At 34.4% G+C, this 22,750-nt stretch overlaps 2 protein-coding genes across 3 annotated transcripts in view; one reads left to right on the top strand and one right to left on the bottom strand.

Moving 5' to 3' along the window:
• The window catches only part of LOC115440484 (eukaryotic translation initiation factor 2-alpha kinase), a 30,550-nt gene extending 12,611 nt beyond the window's left edge, over positions 1-17,939 (bottom strand). For both annotated transcript variants that reach the window (XM_030164808.1, XM_030164809.1), the window contains exons 1-3: positions 17,649-17,939; positions 11,569-11,686; positions 10,267-10,417 (exon numbers count right to left, since the gene is read on the bottom strand). In XM_030164808.1, coding sequence (XP_030020668.1) covers positions 10,267-10,417; positions 11,569-11,686; positions 17,649-17,797 — 418 coding nt within the window. In that variant the 5' untranslated portion in view covers positions 17,798-17,939. The remainder of the gene's footprint in view (positions 1-10,266; positions 10,418-11,568; positions 11,687-17,648) is intronic.
• Positions 17,940-19,574: 1,635 nt separating this feature from the next.
• Positions 19,575-21,831, top strand: LOC115440491 (zinc finger CCHC domain-containing protein 10). Its single transcript, XM_030164825.2, has 3 exons — positions 19,575-19,827; positions 19,915-20,082; positions 20,319-21,831. Exons 1-3 carry the CDS (start codon positions 19,784-19,786, stop codon positions 20,509-20,511), a joined length of 405 nt encoding a protein of 134 aa, XP_030020685.1. The 5' UTR covers positions 19,575-19,783; the 3' UTR covers positions 20,512-21,831.
• Positions 21,832-22,750: the final 919 nt, after the last annotated feature.

The raw sequence follows: 22,750 nt of genomic DNA, 5'->3' as shown, positions 1-22,750 counted from the left end.
ACGTGAGGTCAAAAGTTTCACACATTTGGGTGAATTGTTTTTAGTTCGGAAGAGTCGGGACATAGTAGGCCAATAGCAATAATAAAGTGACGCTTGATCATAAAAAATATGACATTAGTGCCAAATTGAATTTATTTCTTGGTTACAATATACATTTTTTTTCCATTAATTCCAAATTTCATCAGAATAAAGAGTAATTATCACAGATCATCCAACATTAGATAGGTTAGACTCTGATATTAATGCTGTACAAGGGCCGTTTCCAAATGTCTAGCAACATAAGATAAATCAGGCGAAATTAAATAATAAAAAAATATAGGATCAAGAAATGATTATAAACTATGATATTGAACATGTATTGCTTATAAAGATGTGTCATAAATGTTATAACTTTATTTTTTCCTTTTTAATTTAATCTCTTTCATATCGTACTTATAAATAGGATTTACGTTGCGCTACCATGAATCATACTTTCAAGTCGCGAGTCAATAAATGGTCGGAAGGATCGTGTTACCAGCCACCACACAAACCTGAATCGTCACGTTTAAAACGATGTACACACTGTGAATTCCTTCCGACATTGAGATTCCGTACTGCTGACAAGCTGTAATATGTTTTGACATCCATTATTAGCAAAAATGGGAAAATCTTTTACTTTCCACAAATTTCAACTTAACCAACGAATAAAAAACAAAGTAAGAAGATTGTATATAAACACAATGCAAGTATTAAAAATCATATTAATTTATTACTATTATATTATGCGTCTACATCTCTTTCCATAAATCCACGCGTATGATAAAATCTCTAATAGAGAACAGGAAAAATATATTCATCGACTTATTAATTATAATTAATCGTCTATTTTGTCTTATCTCAGTATCACAAGGAAGAAGAGAAGGTCACTAGCCGTAATTTCAGATTTTGTATTGTCGAACATACACACACACACTCATGTCTTTCATCCTCAAAGGGGTAGCCAAAGGCGTAACTGGTGCACTCACTTGTTAGCCTGTTTACTCTGCCCCATGTATTAATAGGGATTTAGGATAGGGAGCGAATCTATCACCATATCGGGCAGTAATTCCAGACACCGGGCTGTTGCTGAGTCGACAAACCAAACATCAATTTGCCCGACCTAGGGATCGAATCCAAGATCTCAGCTCTGCAATCGTACCATAATACATCATACCACCGAGGCAGTCTAATACAGACAATTTTAATAAAATTAACTTAATAATCTTGGTTGAAATAAACACTGCTATACCCGATGACGTTTTACAAATAGACACGTCATACACTAACAAAATGACACATAAAAACGGCGCAGTATTTGCTATATTTACGTACCTGTATAAAAGAATATATATAAATCGACAGTAACGTAACAACGTTAGTGCCGCACGCTCATTGGCTGTTAAGACGGGCAATTACCTTACTTTCGTCTTGCCAGTATTGAGCTCGGACAACGTATCTATGTAATAAAAACATCTTAGGCTATACCGGTTAAAGTGTACATTTGATGCGAGACCGCTGGTCCCCGAAACCGTTTATTACACGCTGTGACCAGTTTTAAAATATTCGAACATCGATAACTGATGCAACACAAACAGTTTTTACGTACTGTATCTGTATGTAATACATACATGTTATGTATATAAGAAATAATTGTTAGTATAGGTATGTTATCTTATAATGTTCCACCTATAATTAAGTGATAAGCAGAATTCAACTCTATACTAATGAATGTCAATGAATCCATGTAATAATTATTTCATCTTTTATTTATTACTTCCTCACATGAAATATACGAGTCTAAAACCATGTAGGAACGAACTATGCTCAAATCACATAAAACTTTAGAGTCTGTAATGAGTACAATAAAAAGATTTCTCATATAGACCTATTTACAGGCTCCTACCGAAACTTTAAAAAAATATATATTACCTATGTAATTTTAATAGGTTCTTTGTTCTGTGGCTTTATGTTTTATCTTTTGTACTAGTTTTGTACTTAATTTGATATTACGGTATATTCAATATTTATCAGTGAACACTTTACTGATCTTTGTATTAATCTTAATGTCATTAATGATATAAATATAATTGTACTGTTTGTTTTCCAAATATAATAAAATAAAAAATAAAGGTGTTTACTTAAAGAGAAGTTGCGTTTTTAATGTAGACAAAATTGATGGGTCACGTATCGCGACAAAATGGAATTCAAAGTTCATATATTTTTGTTATGTTTTGGTCAATCGTGATGCTTATCATTAGCAACTTACTTATTATCGAGTTGTAAAGAAATAACACGAAACGTTACCATATTTTTTGTCAATATCGATCAATTAACAGCAAAAGTAAGCATATTATATGAGAAGTCACCGTGATTGAGCGGAAATGAGGAAAAAACACCAATAAAAATAAATTATTCCCAACATCCACGGCAACTTTTACTCAACAACTTTTATTTTTACTCGCCGCATAAATGAGACTGGTCTATGAGTCATCAGCGAGTCCATATATTGTGGCAGCGTTTGAACGTGGATACGAGAGTTATATCACGTCGGTTAGTTAGAGTAACTTTTTGTGACATTGATGAGACAGTGTCATATAATTTACTTAATTCACGATAGAAACCATTGATGTATAATACTTATTATATAGACACGAACATCCATATAAACTATTTGTTCAAAATCTGAACTAAAATGGCAACCAAAACGTCACTGTCATAATCTTTTTATTCACTTAAATAACAAATAATTTTACTTATTCCACTAATATTTTTTATTCACATCCAAGTTTGCACTTAGACTAGCGTTTTTATATTATAAGCGCCACTCCGTACACAACCACAAGCATCAATATTGACCACACTAAAATCAGTTTGAATGGACCACAGTTCAATTCAGTTGAACACAGTGAATGTTTGAAACGCCAAATCTAGTACGTACTACATATATATCTATGATAGAAACTACTTTGAATTTTCTCTATTAAATTATTTTATTGTTTTAAATGACGCAAAAGCTTAACTAATCGTCAGCCTGTTAATTCATACGAAACAATACTGATACATATTATCATTATGTATACAATACATGTTTACACAGCGCCCTGTGACATATTGTAATACAAAGTTCTTAGTGGTGTTATGTAATGTACTATTGTTTATATATTGGCGTTTACATAACGATTTAATTTTACGCGAATGTAATAAAACTATTTTTGGATTTTTTCGCGGTTTTATATAATTTTCTTCCGACATTTCGAAGACTGGAGCCATTATAGTTACGCGGCAGACCGTCAATAAAAAAAAATAAACATAAAAACCGCAAAAAAAAAACTAAAAATTTATTTATTTCAAGATTGGCGTTTACTTTAAAAATAATTTCTCGCCATTTTACTTTACTGCGTAAGTCGGCAAATGAGGGAGAGTCATGTAATATTGAGTGATATCCACTGCTCACGAACATACAACCACTAACAATAATGGATAAATTGTCTATAAGGAAAGTAAAATACGTGTAGTTTCCAGTATTAAGACGCTTGCGCCTTTACAAATATATTCTGCACAGTAAACTAACTTTAGGTATTATTTGAATAATGACTTGCTGCTTCGGTGGCGTAGTTGTATTACGGTATTACTGCAATGCTGTGGTACCGGGTCGGGCAGTGATATTGGGTTTTTCTACTCAGTATCAGCCTGAAGTTTTTTTTTTTAAGTACTGACCCCGCAGTCAACGCCGAGGGAAACCTGCGAACGGTATACTGGTTCCCACCGACTTAGCGACTGCGGGGCCCTGGAGGAAGGGAGGAAGAGAAGAAATAGGGGAGGAAAGAAGGGGAAGGAAGAGGAAGTATTAGGACGGGCGGAGTGAAGTGGAGCGGAAATGTTCCCGAGTCCCTCATTGGCCTCAATGAGAAATTACAACCACGAGGTATACACACTGAACTGTGTGCCTAGGGCCGCGACAAATGTCCCCCCTGCATGGACGTGCAGTCGGTGTGAAGAACGAGCGCACAAGAATTGCCCCGGGGGGGAATATTGCGAAGTTAACCATCAAGCGAACGGCTTGCTCGTATATAACTCACTAGCTCATTGTTTAACCAACTTTATGCAGTTTTTGCAGGAGTGCTTCCTTTTCGTATTGTTAACCATTACATATAAAATAATGAACAAAATCAAATATAGGCCGGTTCCCTATTGCAGGGTCCTAGAGGAAAGTTGGGAGGGGATAGCTGGGAAGGAAGTGTGGAGAAGGATAAGGAAACCTCTTAGGATGGGTGGAGGGTAGGCCAAGAAATTTTCGCGAGCCCTTATAGGCCTCAAAGTGAATTGGCAACCATGAGGTATACACACTTCACTGTATGCCTAGGGCCGCGACAAATGTCCCCCCGTGCATGGGCGTGCATTTGGAGAGGAGACCGAGCGTACAAGAATTGTCTCGGGGGGCAGCCTGGAGTTTAGAATGTGTGCCCGATATGAAGTTACACGGCGAGAAGTGGGGTTAAAAGTTGCGCCTGCATACCCCTTCGAGGATAAAAGTCGTGAGAACTGTGTATTTAAGGTCCATTAAGGTATTAAAAATAATCATGGATATTTCTGCCTTTAAAATTTCGTCATATTAAATTTTAAAGGCCGAAATATCCATGATTATTAATTATTTTTACGTTTTTCTTTCAACTGCGAGAACTAATCACTAACTAGACGTGAATTTGAATTCTTTACTTGCCAATACTTGTTTAATTACCCAGATTAAAGCCGAAACAAAATGTATGAAAATGGACCTTGAGGTATCGCCTTAAATAAAAAAATGATTCCTTGTATCAATCAGTCTATCGCGGTCTACTGCTGAACGTAGGTCACCAAGCGTACGCCAACCGTACCTGCCATTATCTTGTAGTAATAAACTACAGTAAATACCGCCGCACATTTTAATTATATCATAAAATACCTATATGACGAATCGTCACCTTATGAGAGAAGTAACAGCTTATATTAAAATTGCATAATGTAATATATAATATAAATCATAATTATACCTACTTTAAAGACTGTGTCCGAAGATATGTTAATAAATAGCTTATATGACACCAGAGGAAAGGTGGGCGTATTGCCAACATTTGAGATTGTCATATTCAGAGACTCACGGGAAACTATGTTACTTTACGCTGGCTTTCCCCGACTATACGGGGCCTATTTATAGCATAGACAAGAATGAATTATTTATTTACCAAATAATACTACTTACAGGATCATTACTAGTGTTGCGAGACGTCCCGTATTTACCGTGATGTCCCGTATTTTAGGCACATTTTAAAAAGTCCCGGCGGTACAGATTTAGTCCCATAAATCGATCGATCTACGTTTGATATGTGCACACGCACGCAACGTTCGTATTTTAATAAATTTGACTCGGTTTTTAATAAATTTAATAAAGAATAGTCCCGATTTTTTTGCCCATTTAAGCATTTGCCCCTTATAGACTGAAAAAAATCTGGCAACGCTAATCATAACCCCCATGCTGTAGTAATTCTTATCAAGTTTTATCATGTTAATAAATTGGATCATAATAAACTGACTCATAAGTTATAACATACGGCATAGCCGACCGAGAGGCAATGCGGTTTCGTGTCCGGGATAGTATAGGGGTATCCTAGTAACACCATTTGGCTGGGATTGAGAACTAAGAGAGTTAACGTCAGACAGGCGGTTGGTCATAAAAAATAAACTGTGATTCGCTAATATTGCTTGCTGTTTGTTCAGCTTTGTTTATCTGACAGCCAACTAGACTCAAGTTGTATCTTAATATTAGCCAATCACAACGGCCCTATGTCTACGTACTGCGAAGGCTGCCATGCCGTTAGCACTGAGAAACAGACTTGTTATCACAGCTTTACTCCGTCCTTAGATAAAAAAGGTCTATGAATAAGGGGGTTAATCTTTAAGCAACATGCGTGAAAATGTTGGTAGACCTCTCTCTCGGATCCCAGGATTATGATAATAAAACCATATCAAGAATCAATAAATAAATTTACAAAATATCCCATCTTGTGCAGACATTTCCCGTCTTATTTATAAACTTGTTTTAGCGCTAAGAGGTGATTAAGAATTGCTTAAATAGCTGTCAAAAACATCACCGGTTCCTAGTTTAAACCTTATTGAGAGGCAAGATGGCAGGTTTTGACTTACAGCTGATCGGGTTTTGTGTTTTAACTAAGCATGGCTTTGGGATTTTTTTATAAGACTGTTTAAGTGCAAGTCCAGACACAAATCTATTCCACACGCATAAGTCGCTAAACCACCTCGCTGTAATAATAATTACATCGGCCAGAGCCGAGTCCACGTGGTTTTATGAGATTGGCGTAACCGACAATGCATTAGTCATTGGGCCAGCGTCGCGTCGCGCATTGTTATTTGTTTATTCAACTTATCACTGTGATAGCGGCTGTTTATTACATAAGTGTTTTTTTGGAAACATTCGAGTATTACAATGAGATTTCTTTTTATCATTCAGTTAAATATGTTTTAATATTTGAGTAAATTTATTAATTATTTTTCAACTTTAAGATAAATTTCTAAAGTAAACATAATATAAATCATGTAAGCACAGATTTATTTTCATCGTTGAGTTAAATATGTTTTAATATTTGAGTAAATTTATTAATTATTTTTCAACTTTAAGATAAATTTCTAAAATAAACACTAAAATATAAATCATATACATACCTATATAAAATGTATTTTTATTACTTGCTATACCCCGAATGTCTGTTATCTCAGAATTGACAAAATAGCCCTTCGTGAACATTAAATTTAATCAAGTCATGGTAGTTAGCCGCTTAATCATTGTCTACGATAAGATACAAGTCTTGTATCCTGATATTTAGAGATTCTATGTTCAGAATCGACAGCTGAAACAATTATTTATAAAGCGCGTTGCTCTTTCTCACATAAGTATTCCTTTCCATTTTGCTTCCATGTTCCAACTCTCTCCCATATCATCTGTTTCATCTAGCACGGACTGATTATTCCTAATTGTCATATCTACTACGTTTTGTCATCAGTTATAATATTTTACTCTTAATTATTTTTACCTTTAAATGAAACTACTTTTCGGATTTTATCGCGGTTTTCATTATTTTAGTTTTCTCCCGACGCGACGACGCACAGTGGTAAAAACGCGGAAAAAATACAATTTTTTTCAGATCAGATATTGCCATAGTTTATGTCGTAAACCTAAAGTAGACAAGTTGGATAACTTAAGCCTAGAAGGATATTTAATTTAGTGTATTCTTTATAGGAAAATTAAGGCCCCAAACTTGTAAGACTGGATGCGACGTAATATTGAGTTAAAAAAGACGTTTGTTTGAACTGTTACACTGCTTATACAAGTTATACTTTAGTTTTATTTTTTATTTTATTTAAGGAAGCATATATTAAGGTATATAAAAATGATAAAATAATTATTATTTGTACATTAATTTATGTATGGCTTGGATTCAAACAACATAACCTTAATTTTGCCAATTTTTGTTGTTTCATTGGCTGTATCTTTTTTGCGTCAACGAGCGTTAAAATAAAACATATCATAAATAATACCCTAGTGATGTAGGATAACTATCAGATAGGTTTCAGCTGCAATAATTTGCAAACTTTTGAAAAATGACCATTTGATTTAGGAGTTTCTTTGTTGTCGGAAAAACAAAAAAACAAGTACAGACACTTTAATTACGGTAATTAACTACAAAATTCATAAAGTATCATTTTCCTCTTTATTTACTAATACCGATTTGACAAAGTAATACAGTATTTGATAGTTATGGCAAGTTTTAGCAAATGTTTAAGTTGAGTTACTTAACATTGTATTGTCTAGTAACCGGGAAGTGCATAAGTGTATTAAATGTTTAAAAAGTAACTATCCAAATCTTTCAGAAAATATACTAGAGCAAATACATAACAAATCAAATAAAATATTTTTGCCTAATTCCACAAAAAGGTGGCATGCCGCATCAAAAACAAAGCAAATTTTTTTTTTAGCACGAACAAAGAGTGGCCAAATAATACATTTCCAATTAATGTGATTCCTCCAGAACCCAATGCTATAGAAAGTGGCCCAGGACCTTCAAAATGATATGGAGGTGATCATGTAGAACAACCCAACTTGCTAAACTATACGTGAGTTTATACATTTGGTATTATATGCCCAAAACGGTTCCCAAAGTTCTTGTTCATGGTAGTAAAATAACTTCCGCGGCTGGTCTATCTATAGTTATTTTAATAGAAGAAGCTCAAAGAGCATGCAACAAGGATTATCGACGTTATAGGTTATATCATTCGAGGGAATGTTCACGTGAGTCAACCAATGAAGACATTATGCATATGCTCTTGATTTCATCAGACCTATTTATAGCTTCAAAATTGTGACCACATAAAAAAAATCCTTAAATGATGAAGTTAAAGCGTTAGTTACTGAAAATAATTAATAAAAAGTAGTTGTCAATAATAGTAATTTATAATTAATAATTATAAAAATTGTCTAATTTCTATCATACAGAGTTAGTAATAAGCCTAGTAATATTTGTTTACTTTTTTATTTCATTATTTTTATGCTTTCTATATAAAGTTAATAACAAAATTGGATTGTAAAAAGTGGCAAATTATTATGTATCTATATTTATTATAAATGTCCGTTGCATATGCATAGTTCCAGCATTAAATTTATATAATTTTTATGAATTTTTAACATTTTTTTTAAATTATACACTTATATTTCTTAATGTATGTTATATAATAATAAATATAATAACTACATCTAACCATAAAATACCGATTTCAATCCATATCTTCCGCAAAAATGGATTTTTCCGCGGTCCCATACAAACTTTACCACTGTGCGACGTTTCGAACACTTTGCAGCCTTCATGTTCACGGGGGGGCATGAAGGCTGCAAAGTGAACTCTATTTTATGATTTTCAAAAGCCTGGGTGAATGATTAATCGAGATTTATTTTATAGAATGTATTTACTTGTTATAACTATATAAATTGACTCTACAATCGTGATCAGATATTTATAAACTTTAGTTTGCGGCTCGAAGTCAGTGTGTCGACTGTCGCGCGATCCTCTATTTATAGATAACAACTGTAGACTGACGGTTAGCGATTTTCACGAGTGTAATTTCGATTTCGACCTTTAAAAACTACTCGAGTTAATAAGTGTAAAACAAATAAATTGATCCTGTTGCCATGATAATTGCATTGTTATTTTAAAATTATACATTTGCTATTTATAATTTTGTATCGTTAATGATTTGGATGTCCAAAGAACCCCACTCTCCCCTCATAAAATATGCAAATGAATTCTCATGTATACCCGCGCCAATAGACTAAGGTCCAAGTGGGATATGATAACGTCTTTTTCTTCGCCAAACTCGGTAGTCGGTGATTATCGCAAAGAATATTATGTTCTCACATCTTATCTTTAATGAGTTTGTTATTTTGTCGCTTAGCTACTTTAAAAAATACAGATAATAATAATTGTTTTTATAAGCACCTACTAGATTTTTCTCGCAATTTGACTCACGTTCGAGTCGATTTCCGGGCGAGAACAATTTTTTTATATCAAGGGCAAAAATTTATTCTTAATATTGAAAAAATTTCGAAATTAAAGTTGCATTTCATCACTACATAGTATAAAACAAAGTCGCTTTCTCTGACCCTATGTATGCTTAAATCTTTAAAACTACGCAACGTATTTTGATGCGGTTTTTTTAATAGATAGAGTCATTCAAGATGAATGTTTATATGTATAATGATAACATCCATTAAATAGTGGAGAAATACTGTTATTTTGTTATGTTATACCCGTGCGAAGCCAGAGCGGGCCGCTATGTTTTTATATACAACGTTCACAGTTTTTCTGTAGTGTATTTAGTATCAGCATTCACACCCAACCCCCCTCCCGCCCCTGTAACGCATCGTAAAGTTTTACCTGACCCCCCTCCCCCCAAATTGCGTTACGTAATACTTGAACGGCCCCTTACACAGAACTACAAATTCAGGAGTGTTGGGAGTAAACGCAAATACCAGTGACCCATAGACAGCTCACCGGTCAGCGTACATCACTAGTTTTTAGTCCCCTCTCTATATCTCTCTTGTCTCTGACTGTTTTAACGTTCAATATCTTTTTATTTCTTTGAATATATTTATTTAAAAGTTTCATCAAGTGCTTTGTTAATAACAACAAGGATAAAACTTACCGGCGATGACCAGGTCGTCAGAGTACTTGAAGGAAGACGACAGGAGTTGCTCAGCGTCAAAGGGCAGGGGCTCTATGGTGTCTCCGCTGAGGCTGTAGAGAGAGCCTCTGAGGGAAGGTACCAGCCGCACCCATTTACCGCCAGCTGTCAGCTAGAACAATAACATAAATTGCTGTATTCCTAGTCATCTAGGAAATAATTAAGAGATATCTTCGAGATAGAAACTTGATGATCAGCTTAGCTAGTTCAAAACTTCTATTTCCAGAAGCCTAATTGTTCTTTCGTACAATCCAAAAGTATTTTCTATGCTAGGTCCTGGACGGCAGATCTTTGGATTTATTTGCATGATTGCCGAAGGAGGATAAAGATTTTTTTTATTTATGCCCTACGTAAGTATTAAGCACCAGGCGACCTTGCCCTGTTCGCTACAATCTTAAGATCACCATTGAGTATTCCTTTGATAAAGCTTTTGGCACATTTTTAAATTCTTTGGAATTGTGGTTGCTTATAGGTGATGATACGTGTATAGATCTGCATATAGTAACACCGCCATCCTGGCGACTATAGAGCAACGCATCATCTGCTTTATTGCTGGTGGTGGGATATAATGTCTCATATCCGCCCGGATAGAGTACACCTTACACAAAGTGTTAAAACCAGCCATGATGCCCCATGTAAGTGTGTCGTATACCGAGATCAGCCTGTGTATATCCGGTATCTAACAGGCCGGCATAATTGTGTCGACTGTCAACGTATAATCATTTCTCGACAGTCGACATACTATTGGACCCCACTTACCATCAGGTGCACTGGGATCACTTCGCCGTGCCTATATGAAAAAAGCTCTCGTTGCAAGTACCTACAATAATCTTGGAATGAGGAAATAAAATTTAATCAAATAATCTAATCTCCTCTTATCTATTCGGCATTAAATGAAAAAAAAAAATTAAATTAATTTATTCCTTATTTCACGAGCCTATAAATGAACTGCTCTAAACTTTTTTTTTCTCTTATCACTTTATCATGTAATGTAGTCTTTACCCTAAACTGATTGAAAAGAGCAACACCAGAGTTTCTTGCCCGTTCTTCTCTGGTGAAAACTGCTTTCCGAACTGGTGGTAGAGTTAATATTGACGGAATCTAAATAATGTATAACATTTTACAGATTCAAATAAATCATTTCATTTCAATGTTTTTGACAGATATTTGGATAGGTTAGTAAATTTATTATTTTTCCCTGAATATGGTAGTTAATGCATATCGGACCCTCTTCAATCAACATAAAGCATGTTGTCGTCTCACCTCAACATGATGCAGATTTGAAGATAACAAAGGCTGGGTCTCGAGATCCCAGGCCTTGTTACCATTCTGTGTGGAGAAGGCGGTGACCCGGCCATCCAACGTGCTGATGATCACTAGGCTACAACAATGATTAATGATTCAGGTTAATTTATGGATAATCATCACTGACTTACCAACTAATGGTCTGGTACAATACTCACGAAAAAGCTTATAGACGTAAACATATCTAATATCTATACTATTATATTACAAAACTGAATAGTTGATTTGTTTGTAAGCGCTAACCTCGGGAAGTATTCAAAAAATCTTTTAGTGTTGGATAGCTCATTTATCCAGAAAGGATATGTAACATAACACTATGACTAATAGAAGCGAAGCATCAATGAAAAGTTTTGCAAAATGGATTTTTTCTCTTTTCAGAGTCCCGTGGCGCGCGCTGCGTAAACGGTTTAAGATACGCAACAAATATGTATGACGGAATTGTTATTTAAAAAATATATAAAACAAAGTCTCATGCCGTGCCGGATCTGTTTGCCTGTCTTAACGCGATAAAATCAAAAAACTGGCCAACCGATTTCGATGAAATTTGGTATGGAAATAATTTGGATAGGACTAGGACATAGGCTACTTTCTATCCCGGGAAAATGTATAGCGAGACTCATCCCAAAAATACTTATTCACTAGGGCGAAGCCGCGAGCAAAGGCTAATGTATATTATATTATACATAAATTCTTAAAATTATATTCAATTACATCAAGACTTAATATCACTTGCATTACCTCTGCAACTCCTCTGCACACCACCACATAATAGCTCATTGAAACCAAAGCAAAGGTCATAGAATTGCTCATGCTTATGCAGTACAAAAAAAGACAAGTTGTTTGTTTTTAATGATTATTAATATTGAAAAATTTATATATGTTGCCAAATATTGATGGATAATTACAACACAATTTAATTTTTATATTATTTAAGGCACTTGATTATGGACACAAAGATTATTTTTTGATAAGTCAATGATACTAATAATGATAGTTATAATAACGTAAAGTATGAAAACATAGAGCGATACGTAAATGATAATTATACCATTTATAATATATTATCGCAAAAATAAATACAATTTAAATATCAAATTCTTTAAGGAAAAAGTGTCAAGATGGCAATTACTTAAAATTAAGACTAAGATTATTTAGGAATGCTATCGATAAGGCTATAAATGTTTAACTTTAAAAATAGATTTTGCTTTTGTTTCCACCTAAAGCATAATAGTTTCCTTTCTTAAATAAAACTTAACCTGCATCAATTTTGCAAGCATAAAAAGTTGCTTATAATATCAACTGTTAGGCTCATCAATTTAAGCAACATTAAATAAATTAAATTAAAAATCTTTGATAAATTAAAAATCAGGTACAATAAAACACAGAACAATTTTCCAATTCCCAATATCTGTAATATTCTGCGTCGATATTTTAATCCAGGGCACAATATATTACCTCTTAACCAAATATCATATTCAGAATCATTTTGACATTGCATTACTAAATGAAATTACATACTTATTTACTTGACTTTACAATAAGTTACTTGAGTCATAGATGTAAAATAAAAAAGTAAGTTTCAAACAAAATAAATATTAATAAAAAGTAATTTTAATTTTACGCGCCCTAAAGCCACCACTACTACTCTAAGAGAATTTGTTGCAGTGGCAACATCATACTTTTAGTAAGAAATACACCCACGCACAAGCCATATTCAAATTAAACTACAAAATGGAAGAAAAATCTGGAATCTAAAACCAGGTTTTTTCGTGAAAATATTAGTTATTAATGGATGATTTTTGGCACAATGTCAGTAAAGGTGAAGGTGAGTATGTGGTTTCATTTAGTAACGCAATGACAAAATGACCCTGTATATTTTTTCAGGGGTTTACAATTACTTGTAACTAACTTTAAAACATCACCACAAACTTCCATGTTTATAATTTTGGTAGTGACAGAGAGTTAGTGTTGCAAATTCTTATTTGACGAACCAGAAATAAATGACTCTTCGCACCCGAAAAAACCACTAAAAGACTTGTTCTTGTCACCCTTTTTTGTTTGTAGTGGTATTAGTTTTTCGCATACTCGCTGACCTCATATAACTATTTTACAGACAATGCATAATATATTATCTCACAAAAAATGTAATTTAGTGATTCTACAAGTTCCTCCCACTGAGTGTAAACGAATCCACTTACAAACACCACCAGCCATTAAAAACAATTATTCTTCACTTAACATCGGGTGTCACCAATTTAAGGTGTAAAATCCACCTAAAACACTGGCCGGTGTCAATTTCCATACAGTTAAAGTAAATCATAGTTATTAAATTAAACTCTATTACTTTTCTAGTAATGGCATTAAAATTTTAGATAAGCAACAAATGCCATATCAAGGTCACTATAAATTGGATTTACTGCAAACAGTCATGTATTACATTCATTTAACTGTGAGCGTTATTACTAATTTTATGTGTATTTAGTGTGAAGTTAAACAATTTATAACATCATTTATCCTAGTAATATTATAAATGCGAAAGTGTGTTAGGATGGATGTATGTTTGTTTGTTCCTCTTTAACGAAAAAATTACTAAATAAACTAGATGAAACTTTACAATAATATTGGTTAAACATTAGAATAACACATACGCTATAATTTATAATGATTTTGTGTAATTTGGTCATAATATATATATATACTAGCTTTTGCTCGCGGCTTCGCCCGCGTGAAGGTGTTTTCCAGGATAAAATTCCACTGTTTGATAAAAGTCTTGCTACATATTTTCCCGGTACTTATAGGTTCAAACTAATTTTATCCCCAATCTATAATTTCAGTTCAATCAGTCGAAAATCTAAGAACATTTATACTAACTTTCATCCCCTATTTTATCCCATTAAGGGTAGAATTTATCAAAATCCTTTCTTAGGGGATGCCTACGTCATAGTAGCTTTATGCATGTAAAGTCTTAGCCCGATCCGTCCAATGGTTTGGGCTGTTCCTTGATATATCACTGTCAGTCACCTTTGAGTTATATATTATATTAACAACTGAAGTTAGCTAAAATTGAGTTTCTCGAAGCCGACCACTATTTATGTACTATGTATTTTGAGACTATGCAATTTTGTCGCGTTCGCGATTCACTTTCACTTTTGTTGAGTTTCAGAACGCGATATTAGATCCTCCAACGCGCACGCGAATTTGAACTTTATGCAGCGGTAATAAATTACAAATTGACTCTACGTATTAGTTAGAAAACGTTTGTATGGGAAATAGAAAAATGCTGTTTTGAGGATTTTCCCGGCAATTATTCGAATTTTTCTCACCTTTTAAATCTTCCCTAGACCTCCACGAATAATTCAAGACCAAGATAAGATAAATCCGTTCAGCCGTTCTCGAGTTTTAGCGAGACTAACGAACAGCAATTGATTTTTATATATATAGATTATGAAGTAAGTTGGAAAAAAAATTATCCCAGTAAATTCCTTTGCGGGTGAAGCCACGAGCAACAGCTAGTAATAATATAATTATGCAGGTCATTACTTGTCTAACCTGGAATAAGTTTATATTCCATTCTTTTAATGCTATATTTGTATGTAAGATATTGTGTAACAGTGGTGAAGTATCCATATAAGTCTATTCCTAATGGGTTCCCTTTGGAAAATTAAAAACAAATAATAGAAAATGCATTATCTATACTATTATATAAAGCTGAAGAGTTTGTTTGTTTGTTTGTTTGAACGCGCTAATCTCAGGAACTACCAGTCCAAATTGAAAAATTCTTTTTGCGTTGGATAGCCCTTTGTTCGTGGAGTGCTATAGGCTATATATCATCACGCTATACCCAATATAGCGGCGATAGCCTAGTTGGGTGTGGAACGGTCTGCCAAGACGAATGTCCGCAGGTTCAAATCCCAAGGGCACACACCTCTGACTTTTCTAAAAAATCACGTGTGTATTCTTTGTGAATTTATCGTTCGCTTTAACGGTGAAGGAAAACATCGTGAGGAAACCTGCACATCCGAGAAGTTCTCTATAGGAATTTCGAAGGTGTGTGAAGTCTACCAATCCGCACTAGGCCAGCATGGTGGACTAAGGCCTAATCCCTCTCAGTAGTAGAGGAGGCCCGTGCTCAGTAGTGGGCAAGTATATAATACAGGGCTGATATTATTATTATTATATACCCAATAGGAGCGGAGCAGTAATGGCTAATCTCAGGAACTACCGGTCCGAACTGAAAAATCTTTTTGCGTTGGATAGCCCTTTGTTCGTGGATTGCTATAGGCTATATATCATCACGCTATACCCAATAGGAGCGGAACAGTAATGGCTGATCTCAGGAACTACCGGTCCAAAGTGAAAAATTCTTTTTGAGTTGGATAGCCCTTTGTTCGTGGAGTGCTATAGGCTATATATCATCACGCTATACCCAATAGGAGCGGAGTAGTAATGGCTAATCTCAGGAACTACCGATTCGAACTGAAAAAATATTTTTGTGTTGAATAGCCCTTTGTTTGTGGAGTGCTCTAAGTTATATATCATCACGCTATGAGCAATAGGAGCGGAGCAGTAATGGCTAATCTCAGGAACTACCAGTTTGAACTGAAAAAATCGTTTTGTGTTGGATAGCCCTTTATTTGTGGGGTGCTATAGGCTGTATATCATCACGCTATGACCAATAGGAGCGGAGCAGTAATGAAACATGTTGCAAATACGGGGACAATTTATTAGTTTTGAGAGCTTCCGTTGCGTGCGGTGCGTAAACGGTTAAGGTTATGCAACAATGATGTATGACGGGATTGTTCCTCTTAAAGTTCTATAAAAATATATTATAAAACAAAGTCCCCCGCTGCATCCATCTGCCTGAACGTCTTAAACTCAAAAACTACCCAACGTATTAAGATGAAATTTGGTATGGAGACAGTTTGAAGCCCTGGGAAGAAAGAAGAAGAATAGGCTCCCGGGAAACTACTACTTTTATAATAGAAAAATTTTGCCTGAAAAACTTTACAATGCGGGCGGAGCCGCGAGCAAAAGCTAGTAATATAATAAATTTATACTAGTGGAATATTTTACAAGATCCATCCATACACTTGGCACTTGCCAAATGTCTAGCAAGTTTAAAAACTTTTAACAGTCAATTTGCTCTGATTGTTTATAATAATGTTTACATTATAAAAAATACTTGAGGAAGGTGTTTGCCTGTTTTCTACTAATCTAACCCATACTTTAAATATTTAGATTGAGGAGAGATTAGTGACATTATCTGAGTGATACATTCTTTACCTTATTGCAGACACATAATAACTATTTTCTAAAGCAAGCTAATCCTAAAATTCCAGGACATGTTAAAAACTCGCACAGGTAATAATATACATGATGGCTTGAATAAAATTTCAAAACCAAAATAGTGTTTTTTAAATAAAATAAAAAAGAATCAAACATAACCTTAGTTATGTACTTAGATAATACATTTTTGTATTAATACAAAATTTGTAATTTTTGGTTGTAGTGATAATATGAATAAGTGAATATATTTAGTTGATATCATAGCAGAAAAAAGTGGTTTTAATATCCTTGTGCACATACACTGCTGTTTGATGGCAAAAATAGACAAAAAGACTATACTGACAATATACACATTTGTACATACAAGAGACCTACAAGCCTACAGAAAATTATTTATATGATACATTCAAGAAGAAGAAGTCTCCTTAAACTTGTTTCGTTCATTTACAGGTCCAGTTATCTTAACATCACACAATATATGAATATGATTTAATCTTATCAATGTACATTACTTTCCGCATAAACAATAATTTAATTTCATTAAACTGACTTTTAAACTCAAAAACAAAGTTTTCATGAATATTCAACAACTTGTCCAAACATGAACTGTTTATCCTTGACTTCATTTTGGTAAATGTGATTGGTCGCATGAGCGAAATATTTGTAAACAAATACTTCAATAACTTAAAAAGTTACGTTCAAAGTGTAAAATAAAGCGTTTTATGATTTAGTTTAGCACTAATGACACTCACTCATTATACGCCGGTGCATCCTTGGCGTTGGAGGGATTGCAAAAAGGTAACTTTTGCACTACATCGTCCGCACGTAGATAACTAATATTGCAGGTAAGAGTTAGAAACGCACTTTTCAGCAATATCATTCGCCAAATCCAATCCGACATTTTATTATTGCTAAATGAAATTCGGACATTTCAACCTTACGCCGGCTATTTATTTTAATTACGAAACTTTATAAAGTATTACAGGAATAGACGCAGCTGACTGCAGTCCACAATCACCAAAGTCCACGTAACAACTGTCAGCTGTCACTCGTTGCTGCTGTCAACTGCCAGTGTCAGATATACTTCGACCATGGAAACGTTGGATGTGTTATCTACCAGTAGAAAACCAAAACATCTTCGATATAGTTAGAAATAACAAAATGAACGCCTTTAAGCAGCCGTAACCCGTTAAACTTTGATTTAAGACATATTGCGTTTTCGGGATATTTGATGATTTATCACAAAAAGTCCAATAATTAGATTTAGAGACTCAGATCAGGTGGTGCGTATTTTGCAGGCCGCAGCCGACAAACTCGGTGCGTTGTTTCGCAAATGGCGCATCATGATCAACCCCTCCAAAAGCCAGGCAATTCTTTTTAATTAGAAAAGGAAAGTCCAAGCGCCTCATCAGTTAACATTTCCGACCAGACCATTCATTTCTTGGACCAATAAGCAGTTCAAATATTTAGGAGTGATCCTTGACCAGAAGTTGTCCTTCGTCCCCTACATAAACACAGTATGCACGCGAGCTGTATTCGAGCATGGTCCAATTACATTGGCTCATAAATAAAAATAGTAAAATGTCCACCCGCAACAAAATTCACATCTTTACCACGTGCATCAGGCCGATACTGACATACTCGTGGCCCGCGTTCGCCCATATACTGCCTGCTCAACTTTAGCGTCTGTAGGTCTTACAACTAAGGCACGCACTTAGTGCCCCGTGGTACGTTCGCAACCGCAACCTCGACACCAATATGCCGATCATCAGGCATTTTATGCATTCTGCCAGCAGACGCTATTTCGATCGGCTGATCAATCATACAAATACATTAGTTAGGCAAATTCAGTCTACATATCCATTCAACTGCGCCAAATGGAGATGGCCGCGTTCAGTTCTGACAGACCCAAAGGACGATATCACTCTGGCTATTCGTCGTGAAAACACTAGTTCCTAAAACTCTTACACTTCACTAGACCGCAGTTCCATCCTCGCCGCCGAAGACCTTGCCGCGTTCCCCGTTCCCTCGACCCTTCTAATAGTTCTGGTCCGCGTGCCGACGCATACGAATAGTTCCCTACGACTACGTGCATCCATAATCGTTGATTTCTAATTCTCTCCCAGTGACCGTCCTGAGCCGAGGTATGTAGCCTGTTAATGGGTTGCCCTTAGCATGGTTGCTTAATTTTTAAGGGTTGCGAGCACCTAAAGCGCTCACCCAAAAGTCCGGAGTGCTTGTATAATCCGTTAGATGGGTATTTCAGGGATAAAATTTCTGGTTTTATTTAGGTATCCATATATTTTGATTTTTGTAATAAGACATATTCAAGTTTTACGTAGTATCTACGATTTAAGCTTTATCAGACCATCTAAACTTCTTTACATTAAATTTAAAATAAAAATGTTTTCCAATGCATCATAATTCACAATTCCTACACAATAATATCTACACTAATGTGTTTGATTTTGTTATGCCAGATCCATTAGTTTATGTAGTCACAGATACATTGTTCCAATCAATATTATGTCTTTTTACAATAAGTTATGTATTTATTTCCAATTAAATAAAGCTGTGATATTTTACCAATAAAGTTAAATAAATATTTATAGCTATTTAATTTTCATAATTACTATCACATAGATCGGATCATAATTATCGCGTTCCAATAAAACCGTAGACAAATCTATCAATTCCGGATTTTTGTTTATACTTATGACAGATGACCTGCTTCCACGCTTGATGTTTTGGTGATTTTTTTGTGCAATCATTTGCATTTGAAGAGCTCTAGCAAGCGAAAGGTCCTTTGTAATCAGTGAAAAAGTGTATTTCGGCCTACCGTCCGATTTTTTTGGGTTAAGGTTGGCTTAGCCGTTTCATATTCGCCATGACTCTTGGAACATACAACAGACATCAGGCCGAGAGAAAAAAGTATGGATGAATACATTTTAACAAAATATGTTGTTTATTTGTGCTAATTATGCAGTTTTTGATTGTTTTATTTGCTTTTTTGTATAGGCAGGCGGCGCTGGCAGCTGCCTTCCCTCAAGGCATTCGGTGCCAGAAGTGTTTGGAGTATGGCCACTGGAGCTACGAGTGCAAGGGAAAACGCAAGATCCTGGTGCGCCCCTCGCGCACCCAGGTGCTGAAGAAGAACCTAAAGGCGAAAGATGAGGGACAATGCAGGTTTGTTATATTTGATTATTCCAGAATGTACTACTAATGTAGATCTACCCTCAAATTATTAATAAGTACCTGTTTGTATTTTAAAAACCGTTTTCCATGGCCTTTAGGCGTAATATAATGAGTGATTATTTATAATTCAGATATTTTTACGAAAAAAAAATAATGCACTCACAGCGGTTGTTAATAATGCTTTGCAATTTTTATTTGTGTAAGTAAATAAATAAATCGTTATACAGCAATGGAAGCTGCAAAATACCGAACAAGAAGAAACGTGAGAACGATTGCAAGGACTGCTCTGAGAAGAGTTCATCGGAGAGTTCTTCAGATTCTTCATCGGGTGGATCCAGCTCCTCGGAGAGCGACAGCAGCAGTGACTCTGAGAGCGACTCGGACAGCAGCAGCGGCTCTGGCTCGTGCAGCGAATGCTAAAAATATTAGGCGGTATGCGAGCAGGACGCTAATACTTGAAATGGATATTCAACAATGTGATGCACATTTTAGTATAATTGCATTATTTGTAAGCATTTTTTATTAATTTCTATATTGCAAGAATATGTTGAGTAATATTTTGTAATGCGAACAATTTCTAGTTTTATTATTTCTAAGGACTTTAAGAATTTCATATATTTTAAATACTCTACTGGTAATGTTTGACTACCTTCATTTTAATTTTATATTTACATTCTTATTTCTATATCTTTATTTTAATCATTTTTTTTCTTTTCCTATCTTCTTTACTCATTGAATTTTTTTCTCGAGTATTATTTTTGTGTGGCCAAGTAATTCTTTTTAATTTTTATAATTTTGTAATGTGAAAGGTCATCAAATGACAAATGATTTTTCTTTTTCAAGTATTAGCTGAAGAGTGTATCAATTACTTGACAAGTGGAAGTAAGAATTGACCCAGGTAGGTACCGTTGTCAGCAGGTTTGATATAATTTGGATTAATAGTGCTGGTCATTTTAAAATATCTAGATGTTTTAGTAGAAACTTCATTATAAATGATGTCACATAGATGTTTGTTCGTCTTTCACTTAAACCTGCAGGCAAACGACTGTATATGCCAACTGCTAGAAATTATTTTCTCGAATACTACTGGCCCGATCAGGTTACGCGAAAGGAACATTGGCTTTATTTGACCCAAAAATTTAGGTGGGATGAGTTGGCAAGTATGGTCTCAGCTTTAGGATAAGTTTTTAAATGTAATTTTTAATGTTGTGATTGTATGTGTATTTCTGGATTCCATAAGATGTAATATGTAACTCTTAACTGTACTTAGTTTAGACCTAGACAACTTTTAGTGTAAGTGCCAAAACATCTCTACGCGCGATTGAATTATTCTACTGCAATTCAAAACATGTCACCAGCGAGAGTCATGAGGCTAATTATCGTATTTCTAACCCTTTGGTACTAACTTGGCACTATAATTTCACAAGGCTAGAGATTATTCAAAATGTTTTTAGTGAGGACATTATTTTTCAAGTTATTTTAAGTGATTGAATATTTATTTTCATATTTGAAGAATGATATAGTTTATGGTTGATTTGCTTTGTAAAAATTAGCTCTCAATAAATCTTATTCTTGAATTTTAGAAGTAGTATATCATTTAGATTTGTCATAGACATTAGAAATAGAATTTCGCAAGACTGTATGTAATAAAAAACAGTATCTATCTTATTCCAGTGTTTCATAGTTAATTCACTTAGAGATGTCATGAATTTTTATATAAATATTAATTTTTAACTGGTATACGCGCTTTTTATTTAAAATGAAACGATTAGTGTTTATTTCCTCATTTATTTATGATTATATAGATTACATGGTTTTATTTATGAAATAGTAAAAATTGAAATAAAATCTTACATTTGTACTGTTTACAAGGCATTAGCATTATTGTGATTGTCAATTTAAATATTACATTTATACTCAATTTCAACTGAAATTCTTTTCATTTGGAGTTTTGCTAGACAGTCTCATTTCCTGCTGCACTTTATACGATATGATTTCTTACAATGTTTCAATGAATGAACTTAAAATCTAAATATAAAATAGGTTATATTTTCATAGGATTCCATATCAAGACTCATTTAAAATTGAAGATGTGATGTATTTTTGACTGTAAAGGTCCATCCTACGTGCAAATGTTATCGACGTAGTTGTGACGTCATAGCATTGCTCTTTAACCTTTACATCGTTCGGAACGGATGCGTACGTGGGCGGAATTGCCCGCAAGCAGGGGTGGATTCTAGAAAATTCTAGTTGCATTTAACTCAAATTAATACCTAACTGAAAGGTGTATATTGAAGTGATGTTGATCTATATTTAGCATACAGTTTATTATTAGTTAGGATAAAACAGATTGGTAAAATTTGTAACATAATGATTTTAAATCTTAAAAATATTAAAATAAGTCTAGAAAATAGGTGGGTGTTTAATCTATACTTAGTTAAAAGGATTCAATTATTGGGATATCATAAATGGCTTTTGTTTTGTTGATTTCAACTGCTTTCATGGTTCTCCACGTTTTACAAAAACAGATCGATGCGGTCGCGAGTTTCTTAGTGCACTAAATGTAAATACGCAATAACGCAATTATTTCTTTGGGTTTTGTTAAGTCGAAAATCTTTAAAATTTTACACTAAGTTAATATAATGTAGGGCAAATTACG

The sequence above is a fragment of the Manduca sexta genome, chromosome 6 (genome assembly GCF_014839805.1).
Source record: "Manduca sexta isolate Smith_Timp_Sample1 chromosome 6, JHU_Msex_v1.0, whole genome shotgun sequence".
In the NCBI taxonomy this organism is placed as follows: Eukaryota; Metazoa; Arthropoda; class Insecta; order Lepidoptera; family Sphingidae; genus Manduca; species Manduca sexta.
The sequence above is the reverse complement of the archived record's forward strand: the minus strand, read 5'-3'. Positions and strand labels throughout refer to the sequence as shown.